At 41.1% G+C, this 16624-nt stretch overlaps 2 protein-coding genes across 7 annotated transcripts in view; one reads left to right on the top strand and one right to left on the bottom strand.

The window, feature by feature from the left end:
• LOC135509633 (microtubule-associated protein 1B-like) overlaps positions 1 to 7754 on the top strand; it is a 62171-nt gene extending 54417 nt beyond the window's left edge. The window contains exons 6-7 of the mRNA XM_064930439.1: positions 93 to 325; positions 1804 to 7754. Of these exons, the coding sequence (XP_064786511.1) occupies positions 93 to 325; positions 1804 to 1959 (389 nt within the window). The 3' untranslated portion in view covers positions 1960 to 7754. The remainder of the gene's footprint in view (positions 1 to 92; positions 326 to 1803) is intronic.
• A 5394-nt stretch (positions 7755 to 13148) lies between these two features.
• Positions 13149 to 16624, bottom strand: part of LOC135509636 (inositol hexakisphosphate and diphosphoinositol-pentakisphosphate kinase 1-like) — a 70943-nt gene continuing 67467 nt past the window's right edge. For all 6 annotated transcript variants that reach the window (XM_064930453.1, XM_064930455.1, XM_064930457.1 and 3 more), the window contains one exon: positions 13149 to 14992. In XM_064930453.1, coding sequence (XP_064786525.1) covers positions 14892 to 14992 — 101 coding nt within the window. In that variant the 3' untranslated portion in view covers positions 13149 to 14891. The remainder of the gene's footprint in view (positions 14993 to 16624) is intronic.

The raw sequence follows: 16624 nt of genomic DNA, 5'->3' as shown, positions 1-16624 counted from the left end.
TCCCCCCCCCAATCAAACAGAGGAAAAGTCATTAGTCATTCTCAAGTCATTAGAGACTTATACAATTTTACATTATGGTCCTCCTCCTCCAGGTACCAACTCCCAGAAATGTAGTTCAGCCGTCCCCCCTGGTCCTCCAATCTATGTGGACCTGGCCTACGTGCCCAACCACTGCAGTGCTAAGAACGTGGACCAGGAGTTCTTCAAGCGGGTACGTGCTGCGTACTACGTGGTGAGCGGCAACGACCCAGCTGGTGGAGAGCCTAGTCGTGGAGTCCTGGATTCCCTGCTCGAGGGAAAGGCCGCGTGGGGCTCCAATCTACAGGTGCTTACTCTCATTCTCTTTGTCTGCATACATGCAGTCTCTGCTGTTATGTAAATGTTGATAGACTTTTTTCCCACATTGTAAGTATACATTTTTTTTACTTTTCTCCACATTGTTAATTCATTTTGTTTGGACTTTTCTCCACATGTCCATTAGCCTGTTTTTACTCGCTGCGGAGGCATTCTGCACCACTGCTAATCTCAGGATCCACCGGGATATATTCAGAATCATTGATCTGAATCACTTGTAAAAATAGAATATGACACACTTGGTATTGCCAACAGATGCTTGACAATGTTTGCCAGCCACTGAGACTGACATACAGTAATTATTTATGAGCAGTCAGATTGTAACATTCACGATGTAACTGTCAGTGTTGTTCTACAGTAATTTGCATTCCCAGCAGTTTGTCATTATTCAATCATGTAATGAACATTTCCTGTTGAGTATCGCACAATACTCCCAGTGGGAAAAGCTGGTTGCAATGTATTTAGAGAGTTGGGCCAATGCGGTTTCTGTATTATGACGCAATTACATGACACTTCCAACATTCTATGGCAGCCATATTAGCTCCCCATTAACGTTACATGGTGAATATTTAAACAATGCTATGCAGTTGAACGTTTAGAATTAGAACAATACTCAAAATTCTAAACAATACTCAAAATTCTAAAAGTTGGCCCAACTCTCTAAGGGTGCGTTCGTAAATTCACTCTGGCTATCTACTCTGATTTCCGAGCACTCTCGTCTGAGTGTGTCAGAGCGCAGAATAACTGATGAATTTACAAACGCTCAACACCCGTTGAATATGGCCGGTGTCAGTAAACGTCGGCAAAAAAGCGGGATTAAATTGTTGTCAGCAGCAGCCAGTTACAGTCACCAAACGCTCCGGATGTCATGAAAACAGCCTAACCAGCTCTGCTCGGGCGATTAAAATGGTCAGAGTGAGGTGTTCTCTCATTTGTGTGCGGAAGAAGCTAAGAAGCTAGCAAACGCTAGCCAGTTAGCTTGGGTACTTGACTGCCGTTGTGAGGTCAGAACGCTCGGATCAACCCTACTCCTCGACCAGTGTCCAGTATGCGCTGACAACATTCTGAATTTATGAATGCCCAGAGGGCACTCTGGCACTCCAGATTGAATTTACGAACACACGCTAAATATATGGCTCTGGTTGCAATGACATCAGTATGGCATCTTTTGTCCGGTTGTATACTGGTTTTAATACAACATTTTGAAAAACATGAATTAGCATCTGGCAAAACATGTCTTTATCTGGTTGTAATCTGACCAGATAACATCTAGAATATGACGTTTTGGAATTGTCATAATCTGTTTATATGAAATATTCTTGAACAGAAGAAAACTGCTAAGAACAAAACATAACATTATGGAGCCTAATTTTACCATCTGGGCTGATTAATGTATTGATGTACAGTATTGGTAGTTTTGACTCATACATGTCCTCCTCTCTACTCTAGGTGACTCTGATCCCTACTCATGACACGGAGGTGACGCGGGACTGGTACCAACAGACACATGAAAAACAGCAGGACCTGAACATTATGGTCCTGGCCAGCAGCAGCACAGTGGTCATGCAGGACGAGTCTTTCCCTGCCTGCAAGATTGAGTTCTAAGTTCTGCGCCGCTTGCTATTTTACCCTCCTCCCCTCATCACTCCATATTTGGCAGGTAGAGAGAGGTCCTTTGCTACTCTCTATCCTCCCAAAGCCTTCTCTTCTGTCAGCTCTACATTTTGCTCTCTCATGGTGTAAGACTCCATTGCATTTGCTGTAGTCTTTGGTTGGTGTACTGGCTTCCAACTGGTCAATGTCACCTGAGAACAGCCACCACTCAGGCAGAAACATTGATATAGGGTCCATGGTAGCTGTAAAAAGGTGTGAGGTGCATTCATTTCTAGCACGCTTTCGGTTGAAACAGCATACTCGCACGATAAAACCACCTCTTTATTTGATCTTAATGCATTTGGCTTTTCACAAATAACCTCCCCAACACACACATTTTGTGATCATCTGTGAAGAGGGTAATTCTCAATAGTTATTTCAAAGCTTTTCAATCATACTGCACCCAAATCCACATCTAAATGGACAACACTTTCCAGCCAAAAGAGCCATCTTAACAATGTCAACTCCCAGTCAATGAAGACGGTGCACAGTTGTGCAGTCTTACTGATCGTCTTAAATACCCAACAAAATTAAATACAATTTAAAAAATGGCACATCCAGGAGGGCCAAAGTAAGTGCCAAAACACTTTTGAGGTGTTCAGCACTCTCCGAAATAAGTCCAAAGCCTTTAAGAGGTGAACAGTTAGTTGATCTCAATTGTACGCAGACTACGCACAATGTTGTATGATGGTAGTATTTTTGTAAGTATCTTAAGTTGAGGCTTTGTTTTTCGATATGAGATATTATTCCTGTTTGGGGATATTACGTAAGATGCAGCTTTCTATTCTATAGCGTTTGGCTTTCTCAGTACTCTTAATAACTATGTCAACTGATGTTCCAACAAAAAAAATGACTATACCACATTGCTTGTTGTGAATCTTTAGGAGGCGCCTGAAGGTGCCACTTTTATTGAAAGAACTAGCTTTTATGGGTTATTTCCCTCAGTGGCTGAAGTATGATGCTTGCATTTAGCTCAGACTCCTTCCTTGAAGAGGTAGAGGGTTCTTGACCGTGTGTCTAGTCCTTGCAGTCTCCAAGTATGGAGTACAAACGTGTTGATACCTAAACGTTTGGCTGGGTGTACGCTAAAGTGAACGTCATACTGTAGGTGCCGGGCAATGGGATGGTATTTCTATATTTACCATATTTCTGCTGGGCGTAATGGTTCTTTCTAAATATCTGAAGTCCTTATCGTCGTCTTTTGTCGGTTGTATTAGATGAATACTCAATTAAAAACATACAGTATAAACATTATATATTGATATAGGGAGAGATTGTATTAGAGGTATGCTATTTTGTGATAACACAGCAGAGGAGGATGTCAAATGCAGTTTCCGTACATTTTGACGTTTTCTCCCGCTTATTTATATTGTACTTGTCTGTATGAAACGATTTGATGAAGCGATGGAAACTGCAGTGGCCTTCCGCAGAGAATGTAGCAATAGAGTCTATTCCGTCCTTGTGAGACCGGGTTGTGTGGAGGTTGTGTGGGTGTTATTTTGCAAAAATGACTGCGGTGGTAGGCGGTCGCTCTCATGTGCCTTCTGGTTGCGGTATATTGGGCAAGAGAGAAGGATTCGAGAGGAGTATGATAAGGGCTTCCCCTTTCATACTATCCATTGTGGAGCCGTGAACTTGGATCCAGGGATAAGGCAAGAAACAGTGGAGAAAATGCCACACGGACAAATCGATAGTCGTTGTCCAGGGATATCTAGTTAGCCTAATATAGATGGATGGATGCTGTATACGCACAAGGTTGGTAGGTGAAAAGCTAATTAGCCAGCTTAGCCAGCACATTTAGATTCAGTTACTGATATGCTGGTCAGCATTTGTCCCCTATCTTAAAGTGTCACCCAGCAAATGTATCAAACAATAACATGATCAAAGAGCAAGGTATTGCACCAAGCAAGAATGCACTTTTCCAGAGGGGGGTTTAGGAGTGGGGCTGCGGTTCTAGTGAGAGAAGCACCGAAAATATACAATTATCATTCTTTACCATAATGTGAACTATGGTAGCGTTTGATTTTAGGACAAGTACCTAGCAAAAGTACTCCATACTGTATGTAAATAAATAAATAAAAAATACTTGTTCTTCAGAATGATTTCTTAATTGAAGAGGTAAAAAAAATATTACAAAAATAACACCGGTAGCTATTTATCTAGTGAAAAAACCCCCAGACTTTTCAACCCTAAGAAAATATTTATCAGACGAGCATGAATGTGATGTTGTTGATTGTAGTGGGTAGAGATGTGGCAATGTGTACCACAGGTCAAGTAGCATTAAGTTGTGTGTTGAAGTATGTGCATGAGTGGTACACACGGAGACAGGGTTGGGTTTTGAAGATGCATCATAGTGTTTTTTTTATTTTTTTTATGCCAGTGCGGTATGTATTTTTGTTGGTTAATCAGGAGGTGGAGCTTCTTAAAATTGTTGCACTGTTCATTGGAGCTCATTACAAATCTGATTCACATTAAATTCCATAGAGCTTAGTCACTTTTTGATTAATGTTATATTGTTTTCTTACATTTTGAGGAGTTTTTTTTTTGGTAGTTGTATTTATCAAATTAATTTACAGTTATGTACACATGATCAGTATTAGATTTCTTTATTTTTAAAAATTGTTTTTCAATATCAGTTACAGTACATGTAGGACTAACACAATTATGAATGTCTCTTTTGTTTACATTTCTTAGATTGTATTTTCAAAAAGATTACTGAACATTTATTTTATAAAAAGCGTCTGATTGTCATAGATTTCTTTTTTGCTTAATGATTCTTAAAATGTAATGTGTTTCTTATTAGAACTGTTGTGTGTTTGGGGCTCCTGAGTTCAGGTCAGAGAGTGGACTGAGTGGGGCAGGCTGGTATTGCTGGAGATACTGTCTCTGACTCATAGTCTGCTGCAGAATCCAAGACTGCAGACAGACAAGACATCAACCTGCAAGGGAACACTCTCTCCCTTTATCGGACTCAGAACCTAAACAGTCTCCTCTTAGGCTGAAACCATTAATCCACAGTCTGCAGCCATCTTGCGCTAGCCTGGGAAGGATGCCATCCTTGTCCTTTTGTTGAACTTATTCAAATGTGCTTGAAAATACTGTATAGTAAGCTGATATAACAGTATGCAGGAGAGCCTCCCCCAGGTCTGTTCTTAGACCGGCAGCAGAGCTAGCCAGACTCGCGCAGCTCCGAGTGAATGTTTCCTTTCAGTATTATTAAGATACTCAATGTGTAAGCTACAGATTTATTATGCACTGCGATAGCGTTGATATGCATGTCATGTTGAATACTGTTTAGAGTCACCTAGGTTAGAGAGAGGGAGGGCATGTATGAATCAAATGTATCAATACATTGATCAAGCAATCAGCCCAGCCGGCAAAACTAGGCAATATAACGTCATATTTGTTTTTTTCTGGTCAAGAATACATCATAAGCTAATCAGATTCCAAACAGATAAATACGTTTTTCCTGGATGATAAATTACATACCCCAGGTTAAAAGAGGCCACACTAAGCCTATGAGAGGTTGTCAGTGAAGGTACAAATATATGGCCTTGGATATTTTACAATATGTTGCAAGGGTTTCTAAACTGAACTTATCCAACTATACGGCGGTGTACAGACCTAGTACTGTATGGGTGAGGGAAATCGGAACCAGGGTCAAGATGCGCTGTTTAACGTATATATTGTATGGGTTTTCTGAGTGGTCTGACATGTTGTATTGTCCTGAAGTCTGAGTTTGTTTTTAATTGTGGTGGAGAAATCTTGGTGGCTTGATTTCAAATACACGGCCTTTAGGATCAAGCCTCCTGGGGCCTTGGCAGAACGCTGTGAAACTCTCAATACAAAAATGTATACAACAAATATGACTTTGCAGGAGCAGAATTATCTAAACCTGAAATAATAACACTGAATGTAGGGTTGGTATTATTTATGGGTTGCACCTAGGTTACTCGGTCGCGTCGTTGCCATTGTTCTCAATGTTCTACAAATGCCGCAGCATATTGATGTCCGACTGATGCTAAATTAATGCTCAGTCTTATCTGGACGGGGGCTAATGACTTACGTCAAAATTACACTATAGTGGCCTGGAAATACGATGACATTGCTAGAGTAAACAAATAATGATTCGAAAACAACTTTGCCATCATTATGTAATCTAGTTGACTTTAGAGAGATGGCAATGTTGCGATGAGCTAGCAAAGTTAGTCAGAAATAGCTAGCAATGCTAACTTTAGCTAGCAGAAATGTCAGTGCTCTCCCCTCAATCCTAACTTCGCTATAGTTATACTGCATCCGAAAGTCAATCTGGCGACATCACAATGACGACAAAAAGCTTGTCTTACTCCTTTTGAAATGTCATCGTGTTTTCAAGCCACAGTAATGCACTTAAGACTAAATCTTAATGCAGTCTCAATGGATACTGATGAAGTAGAATTCTCAGCTGGGCATCAGTCCTAAAAACATACGTTCAACACAATATGGTAACGAAACGTGCAACCCGTGCAATTTTTTTAATTTAAATTTTATTTTACCTTTATTTAACTAGGCAAGTCAGTTAAGAACAAATTCTTATTTTCAATGACGGCCTAGGAACAGTGGGTTAACTGCCTGTTCAGTGGCAGAATGACAGATTTGTATCTTGTCAGCCTGGGGATTTGAACTTGCAACCTTTCAGTCCAACGCTCTAACCACTAGGCTACCCTGCCGCCCCGGCATTGAATACTCAATGCTGCTGGATTTAAAAAAAACGAACAAACATACAATTGTACACAAATATATGCGAAATCATTGGAGGATAGCCTAAGGAAGTGATGGACTACTGCATTCGGATTTAATTTCTAGAACAAAAGTTGAACTCAAAATGGATATCTCGTTTTTATCCATATTGCAGTGGCTGTTGTTTAATTTTTCCAAGAGGAAAAAACTGTGATTTCCCGACAACACAAACAGTTGGTGTCCAATACTTACAAAAACACACTTACAATAACACAGAAAAAGTACCAACAGCAGCTTTTTCCTTTCCTGAATATGACTTGAAAACATTGAAACAAAAACAATTAAAAGTTAAATGAATGATACATGTACATTCATGTGCGATACACAAATATGTATTTACACCTTAAAACAAAATCAAAATAGACATGTCATGAAACATATGATCCTTCCTGTTATACGTTCACATGTTAGAGGATTTTAATCAAGCATTTCAAAATCCTAGGCATTGAACAAAGAAACAGTCAATGCTGACTACTGTAAAGTACAGATGAAAAACAAATATATTTCAGTTCCATCCCTCTCATTACGAAACAATGAAGTCATTTGAACACAAGTTCTCTGTCATTCTCCCATCTCATCTCTCTGCATGTGAACTATTTAGTTATTATCCTGAATGTAATAATTGATTAACGTGGAAATAAATCAAGAAATGCTCTCTTAAAACCGTATATTTGAAACAGGCGATTGTTTAACTGGTATTGGGATGGCATATACTATTACTGGGTTCTTCTGCTTTACTGTTTATCCCTAAGATGTTGTTGTTCTAAGAAAAACGCTGTACTACTGTAGTTCTTCTGTTTTTGCAGCTGTATTAATCATAGGTCTGTTACTATCTTCAGTGCAATATTCTCGCTCTCTCTCTCTCTCTCTTTAAATCTAAAATGCAAAAAGCTAGAACTACCGCAGATTCATTGTAAAAGGGAAACAGCCTGGTGATGACAAATAAAAATACATTTATTGAAATCAGACCATGAGCCTCTGTGGTTGTTTTGGGATCTTTGTCTCTTATGTGAGTCAGTGTTGTGTCTCGTTGTGACTCCCATGTAAATGAGGGGGAGGAGGAAGGGTTGGCATATGCAGACTAAACCGAACACATGGGGAAAGATGTATTAGTTCCAATGTAGCCAAAAGGAGAAATGAATCAAGTAACTGAAAATGTAATGTATTATACTCTGAAGCTGTTCTAAAATGGACACCATACAACTATGGACACCATTCACCAGGTTTCCTCAACTGGCGGCCCACAGGCCAAAAAGTTATATTTGTAGCTCCAAGATATGAGAATTTTTCCACGTGATTTTAAATTTGGAAATCTGTTCCCAAGTACTCCAACCCATAAGAGACACGTGATCATATACAAATGTAAGCGAAGTCAATTTGCAGTCTACAAATGATTTTTAATTTTGTTCCCCCCCCCCCCCCCTCCAAATCAGCCCGTGGCTGAATCTACTTAATGGATGATTGCCATACACTATGGACACCATACAATGAATGAATGCATCCCTTCACAAATCCGTGAAGGTTTGAAATGCTTGAGAAAGGGATACATAGAGGAAAGGAAACAGGAGGTGGGCATGTCGGTGTGTCTCATGTACATTTTGTACAGGGCTGTGATGCATATCATCAGAGTTAGGCATCTGTGAGAGTAGGGCAAATCATTCCCCATATTCTAGTACTACATTTCAGGCTCATGGTTTCAAACTTAAGAGAGGAGTGCCATTTTAGCTACACAGTTATATCCTTACTAGTATGGGGTTGAGTGAATGCTGCATATTTCTCTTTGTCTAAGAACAAAGCTAGCATTGACCACACACAAGTCAACGATGAGCTGTTTTTTAAAAAGTCACACGCAAAAAACTAAACATGTGGGCTGACTGGTTGGCAGTTGATGACCCATTCGTCATCTCTAGTCTCACTTGTAATCAAACTTTCTTGATCAAAATAGAACTATATATAAAGAGTATACAGTGCATTCGGGAAGTATTCAGACCCCTTGACTTTTTCCACATTTTGTTACGTTACAGCCTTCCTCTAAAATTGATCAAATACAAAAAAAGTCCTCATCAATCTACACAAAATACCCCATAATGAGAAAGCAAAACCAGTTTTTTTGGAAATGTTTGCAAATGTAAAAAAATAAATAATAATAATATTTTAAAAATGAAATGCCTTATTTACACAAGTATTCAGACCCTTTGCTATGAGACTCGAAATTGAGGTCAGCTGCATCCTGTTCCCATTGATCCTCCTTGAGATGTTTCTACAACTTGATGGTCGAATTGCTGCAAAGAAACCACTACTAAAAGGACACCAATAATAAGAAGAGACTTGCTTGGGCCAAGAAACATGAGCAATGGACATCAGACCGGTGGAAATCTGTCCTGATGAGTCCAAATGTGACATTTTTGGCTCCAACCGCCGTGTCTTTGTGAGACACAGAGTAGGTGAACGGATGATCTCTGCATGTGGGGTTCCCACCGTGAAGTATGGAGGTGGTCGTGTGATGATGCTTTGCTGGTGACAGAATTCAAGGCCACTTAACCAGCATGGCTACCACAGCATTCTGCAGATATATGCCATCCCATCTGGCTTGCGCTTAGTGGGACTATCATTTGTTTTTCAACAGGACAATGACCCAACACACCTCCAGGCTGTGTAAGGGCTATTTGACCAAGAAGGAGAGTGATGGAGTGCTGCATCAGTTGACCTGGCCTCCACAATCCCCCGACCTCAACCCAATTGAGATGGTTTGGGATGAGTTGGACCACAGAGTGAAGGAAAAGCAGCCAACAAGTGCACAGCATATGTGGGAACTCCATCAAGACAGTTGGAAAAGCATTCCTCAAGAACCTGGCTGAGAGACTTCCAAGAGTGTGCAAAGCTGTCATCAAGGCAAAGAGTGGCTACTTTGAAGAATCCTAAATATATTTAGATTTGATTGACCCTTTTTTGGTTACTACATGATTCCATATGTGTTATTTCATAGTTTTTATTACATTTATGTATTACTACATTTATTCTACAATGTAGAAAATAGTAAAAAATAAAAACCCTTGCATGAGTAGGTGTGTCGTAACTTTGGACAGGTACTGTACATGTCATATTTCTGCTGTTGGGAAGAGAATAGGATGTTACATTTTTCTGCATGTTGGTAGGACAAGGCATTGTATGTGTGTGCACATGGAAGTAAGGAGGCAATACAAATGTGATGTGACTAAAATGAAAGGGCATTTAGTTGACTAAAATGAAAGGGCATTTAGTTGACTAAAATGGCCCACTGTTTGTCATTTTGACAACTAGACTACATCATTATTCAAATCACAAATGTGACTAAGACGTCATTATATTTTAGTCAAAATGACTAAGACTCCCCCCCCCCTCAAAAAAAGAGTGCCAAAATGAACACTGGTGTGTGAGAGAGATAGAGAAATGTGCGCGCACCAGTGTCTATTCCATGTATTCAGTGTGGGTTCTGTGGTTGCCATGGCACTGTAAAGTAGCCTAGGCAGAAAGCTCTGTAACTATTGTACATATTTGTATTATTTCTAAGTGGTTTTTGTTGCATTTCTAAATCAGGGTTTTGGCTCTACATCTTGTGTTCCTGACTCTCAAGAGTTTCAGGATTGTGATGAAAAGTATTCGGGCTTGATAACTAGCTGGCTGTTTGGATTCAAATAACGTGACTTTTTGTTTCGTCTGTTTGGAAGTATTAAACACACGACTGCATGCTGTGTCCATAGGTAGCAGAGGAAGTTCAGGGACTGTTCAGGGAATGCTCCGGACCACTGCCGAGATGTGGCTTTTCGTGTGCTTTTCAGCAGCTGTGGCATCACCCAGGTGGGTGCTACATTCATGGCAAAGGAGGACCAGTACCAGAGGAGTGGATCCAATGGAGTGACTGACCATTCAGAGAAGCAGGTGTAGTGCGCTGTTGAAGAAGCGCTCCGGGCCTATTTTTATCAAACTGTCTTTGTTTCTCATTGGCTGTCCCGTCGATGCCCTTTACACTGAACCTACATTGCCTATCAAATACAAATTGCCTCAACTTAAAACTAAGCAGAGAGACTTTTAATCTCCATTTACATTTTGTTGTGTTTTTACTTTTTATGTGCTGAGATTTTGGAAAGCGTACAAACAGCTTTAAAAAAATGTATGAATTATTACATCTGTAACCCAAGTATGGCTAGTGTTGTAGCTTAGGTCTACTGTGTTCTTAATATTTTTTGAGCCATTGATTTAAGAGGACAATAATGGAAATACATTTTGAAACTTGTTTTGTGTAATCGTAGATGATTTTAAATTCATTATCCACATGGGGTTGTATTGTGTTTTAAATGATCAAATCTATCTAAATCTATTCAGTGTGTGTGCATGTTTGTGTATGTGCACCAGTGTGTGTGTGGCCAACGGTGGTGGGTATGAATGACATCAGTGTTTGGCAATCGGTGAGAAGGCAGACTCGCAGCTTTTCCCGTCGCACTCCCTGTAGGGTGACGCAGCTCTTTCCATTCACCCGCCGTCTCTAGGAGAAGTCAATTACAAAGAGGGGGTGGGGGGGCTAGCTGAATTGAAGTGGTCTCCATAGCAACACTTCAGAGCTGGAGCCAAGGAAGGAGTCATCATTGTGGTTTGCCGGAATGGGAGAGGGGGAGAGAGGAAAGGAGAGGAGATGGCGAGAGGAAAGAGGGAGAGATAGAGGCGTCCCAGCCAAGAGAAGTGACTCAGATATACTCAGCTGTCAGACAACACCCCTCTCTTTCTTTATAGATCAATAACACGGGCTCCGTCAGTCTAGACCTTCACCACGATAAGGACAATTAACACAACGTAGCCTGTTGATAGACCAGGGACAAAACGCCCTGTATAGACTGGACAACTAGATGGGACCAGTCTCCCACAAATGCACAACCGCGCACACAGATCCACATTCACACGCAGAAATACTGTCTATCGAAAGAAAACGAACAGCTTGGATTTTCCCATGGCCTTAAAAGTTGAATGACATGTCATGTAGCAATATTAACCCGTGTTCTGTTCCATCACCCACCATACTTGGCTATGTTCTCCAAATGTTCCACTGAGTACACCGGTTAAAATTCCCATGTATTAGTTCACCATGACCAGCGTGTATGAGAAGAAGCGGACTGAGCCTCATAGACACATAGTTTCTGTTTCATAATGAAGAGGTGCTGCAGCTCTGCTGGCGTTGCTGTTCTGTCTGGGATCAGGGAGAATAACATCCCTCAACAGCAGTGGTGGAGAAAATACTCCATTGTCATAGTTGAGTAAAAGTAAAAGCTATACATCAAGCTCCTTATATATACACTAGCAAACCAGACGCCACGATTGTCCATTAATTAAAAAAATTAAAAACGAGACAGACGGTCACACTCCCACATGCAGCAGTATTTATGTTTAGTGAGTCCGACAGATCAGAGGCAGTAGGGATGACAACGTGTTATATTGACAGGTGGGTGAATCATATTGCTGTCCTGCCTGAGAATTCAAAATGTAACCAGTACTTTCTGGTGTCAGGGAAAATGTAAGAGAGTAAAAAGTACATATTTTCTTTAGGAATGTAGAGAAGTTTAAACTTAAAAAAAAAAAAAAAAAAAATAGGCTAAATAGTGAAGTACACATACCTCAAAAAACGACTTAAATTTTTTTTTTTACGCCACTGTTCAGTCACAGGACCGAAACTACAGAGACCACCCAAACTGACACCTGGGCTGAGAACGTTGCTAGACATGGTGGTGCAACAGAGCGTGGAGCTAAGGTACTTGGAGGCCAGAGTGACAGCCAGGTGGATGAGCTGAAGCGAAAGAACGCCATTTTAGAAAACAGGCTGGGCACTGGCAGAAAATAATGTGGGCAGGTTAGTATAGTGGGGGTCATTACTATGTATCCAATGCAGTGACTCTGGAGCTGGAGGATGTGGTCTACGTGGGCCTCTCCTCAGTCTTCACCATCTTTGATAAATTACAATAAAACACAGCAACTTCAGTGGCTCTTCCCTATGCGAGGATAACTAACACAATAAATTTTTTTAGGATGTTTCGTATCTTTCTATTGATTCTGTGATGTCGCATTTAAGCTCGGTATGGGCATTGCTGAATTGTACAATGAAGGCTTGTTAAAAGATCTGTTTCTCTCCCGTCATTCACTATCCACTCAACTTAAAATAATTGAAGCAAACGATCGTTTTTGATCCAATGTGTGGTGCCACTGAGTTGCGAGCATATCATACTATACTGTAATAGTGAACCTGGCCACACCCACCCCTCCCGCCACACAATAGTGCCCCTATTAGACTTGTTAAAATATATTTTTTTAGTGCCTGAGACTAATGAAGAACCACAACCTTCAGAAATGAGATATTACTTTTAATAAAACAACCTTGGTGTTTTATTGCTAGACCTTAATAAGACAATGTCTAAGGAGATGATTCTATACAGCATCAACTATCTTTGGCTGATATTACATGGCACATTAAATAACCACCAAAAAAAAGGTCCTAATTTCACCTATAAACACCAGTCATTAAATAAATCATTACTATCAAGAAAAACAATGTGAAGAAAACTCTAAAGAAAAATAAAGCTTTGTTCAACAGATTCAGCAGTGCTAGTTTTACATTAGTGCAGTTGAGAGCATCCTTGAAATAGCATAGACTACTACATACCAACTACAAATATAATGACATTCATATTCTTTTCAGAATCCATAGAAACGTTTTGGTTTTACAATTTGGAGAATTACTGTACAAGAAAACCATTGTTTTTGTTAAACGATTCAATGCATACCTTCCATCTAAAAATGTTTTTATTTTTTTATCCATAAATACATATTCAACTTTATTTATCCCCACTGAGACAATACAAATGCCCAAATAATATGTATTACACCATTTGATACACAATCGTTTAAATTAACATTAAAAACATAACTTTGGCAAGACAGCAGAAATGTTCAAAATAGTTTGAGGACCCAACCCAGTATAGACTGAGGAAGGCTAAAGGCACAGCTATTTTCCTCTGGAGTGGTTTACCCTTGAAATACTGTAAAAAAATATATTTACCACAGATTTTTATGTAAGGTGTTGAGACACGTGTATTGTTTATATTTTTGGTATGTTGAGATCAGGATATGAAATGTATTTCACATGGGACTCAAACATAAAAACAATTATGTATATAAAATATGAGTTGTGTATTTTGCGTGACAAAATGCTGTGTAGACATGATAGGAAACATACACTGAGTACCCCAGAACGAAACACCTTCCTAATATTGAGTTACGCACCCACTGAATGACACACACAATCCATGTCTCAATTGTCTCAAGGTTTACAAATCCCTTTTTGACCTGTTTGCTCCCATTCATCTACACTGTTTCAAGTGGATTTAAGTGACATCAATAAGGGAGCATAGCTTTCACCTGGATTCACCTGGTCAGTCTGTCATAGAAAGAGCAGGTGTTCTTAATGTTTTTGTATACTCAGTGTACAGTATTCCTGTTGTATCGTATTGTACCCCCCCAATCACGTAAAGTACAGCCACCCCAAAACAGAATATAAAAAGAGGGACACACAACAAAACTGAGAAAGCAGCCCGTATTTGATCAACTGGCTCAACTATACCTGTATGCCAATAATTGTCTGCAATGATTGGTGTAGAATATTCTGAACCTGCCTCCCGTCTCTGTGAAAGGAGGTCTCCCATTGTCTCTGTTCAGCAACAACATCAGCAGGCAGTCTGAATCAAGGACAGACAGATGGGCTGTAGTGATTCCATCCAGCCTCAGGCCGGTCTATACCCTGCCGAGGACACTGGCCATAGGCTCCCCTGGCTGTCGCTCAAATGGGGCAGTGTTGGTTGGACAGACAATCCGCCTGAGGGTTTTTGTTTGTTTTTGTCCACAAAATAGGACGAACGGTCCTCAGGGTCCAGCACTGTATGCGACTGTGATTACTAACAAGAGTTTGAAGGCACTCAGAGGTTGACGGGCACAGTGTGGATGGATGGATTAATAATGGCTTCCTCTGAAGGTCCAGGTGTTGGGTTGTCCTGCGGTTCCTCTGTGGGATCCGGTGAGGGGGTTCCGGACTACTCACTGAAGCTGAAGTGTATGGCTGGGTTTGATGGGTTCACTGAGGTGGGGGAGGAGGGCCCTGCACTGGACACTGTGCTGGGGGGTCCACTGCTTACTGCGCACACACAATGAAAAGAGAAAGAGAGAGACCCACACAAACAGGGCAAATATTAGGTGAAAGTAATTGAGTTGTGATTGAAATTGGGGATATTAGAATATTAGGCATAGTCCTGGGTGAAACTCAACTGCTGGTGTTTAATCTGTTTTGACTCCATATATTTCCATCCAACCACATACAAAAACACTACATGGCCAAAAGTATGTGGACACCTGCTTGTCGAACATCTCATTCCAAAAACATGGACATTAATATGGAGGTGGTCCAACCTTTGATGCTATAAAAGCCTCCACTCCTCTGGGGAAACTTTCCACTAGATGTTGGAGCATTACTGAGGGGACTTGATTCCATTCAGCCACAAGAGCATTAGTGAGGTCGGGCACTGACGTTGGACGATTAGGCCTGGCTCAAAGTCGGCGTTCCAATTCATCCCAACAGAGTTTGATAGGGTTTAGGTCAGGGCTCTCTTCCACACAGATCTCGACAAACCATTTCTGTATTGACCTCGCTTTGTGCACAGTGGCAATGTCATGCTGAAAGGGCCTTCCCCAAACTGTTGCCACAAAGTTGGAAGCATGGAATTGTCTAGAATGCCATTAGTAGTGTTAACATTTCCCTTCACTGGAACTAAGGAGCCTGAACCATAAAAAAACAGACCCAGACCATTATTCCTCCACCAAACTTCACAGTTGGCACTATGCAGTCGGCCAGCAAGCGTTCTCCTGTCATCCGCTAAACCCAGATTCGTCCATTGGACTGCCAGATGGTGAAACGTAATTCATCACTCCAGAGAACGCGTTTCCACTGCTCCAGAGTCCAATAGCGGCGAGCTTTACACCACTCCAGCCAAAGCTTGGCATTGCGCATGGTGATCTTAGGCTTGTGTGCGGCTGCTCGGCCATGTAAACCCATTTCATGAAGCTTCCGACAAAGAGTTATTGTGCTGACGTTGCTTCTAAGGGGCTGTTTGGAACTCGGTAGTGAGTGTTGCAACCGAGGACAGACGAACTGACCACTCTGCGGTCCCGTTCTGTGAGCTCATGTGGTCTACCATTTCGCGGCTGAGCCAATGTTGCGCCTAGACGTTTCCACTTTACAATAACGGCACTTACAGTTGACCAGGGCAGCTCCAGCAGGGCAGAAATATGACTGACTCATTGGAAAGGTAGCATCCTATGAAGGTGCCACGCTGAAAGTCATGGAGCTCTTCAGTACAGGCCATTCTACTGTCAATGTTTGTCTCTAGAGAGTCCGTGGCTGTGTGCTCGTTTATATACACACCTGCCTGCAATGGGTGTGGCTGAAATAGCCGAATCCACTAATTCTGTTTCCACATCATTTTGCCCATGTAGTGTATGTAGAGTAGAGTAACTTGACAACGCTGGCCAAACAAGATGTAGATACAAACAAAACGGCGTTAAATGGTTCAGTCAAGCATTCATCCTCGTATACGGTTGAGAGTTGTGCCGCGGTCTAAGGCGCTGAATCTCAGTGCTAGAGACGTCACTGTAGACACTGGTTCGTTCCCGGGCTGTATCACAACCGGCCGTGATTGGGAATTCCATAGGGCACAATTGACCCAGCGTTGTCCGGGTTAGGGTAGGGTTTGGCCGGGGTAGGCAGTCCTTG

Source organism: Oncorhynchus masou, chromosome 22 (assembly GCF_036934945.1).
Source record: "Oncorhynchus masou masou isolate Uvic2021 chromosome 22, UVic_Omas_1.1, whole genome shotgun sequence".
NCBI classification, from domain to species: Eukaryota; Metazoa; Chordata; class Actinopteri; order Salmoniformes; family Salmonidae; genus Oncorhynchus; species Oncorhynchus masou.
This window is presented reverse-complemented; position numbering and strand designations above follow the sequence as displayed.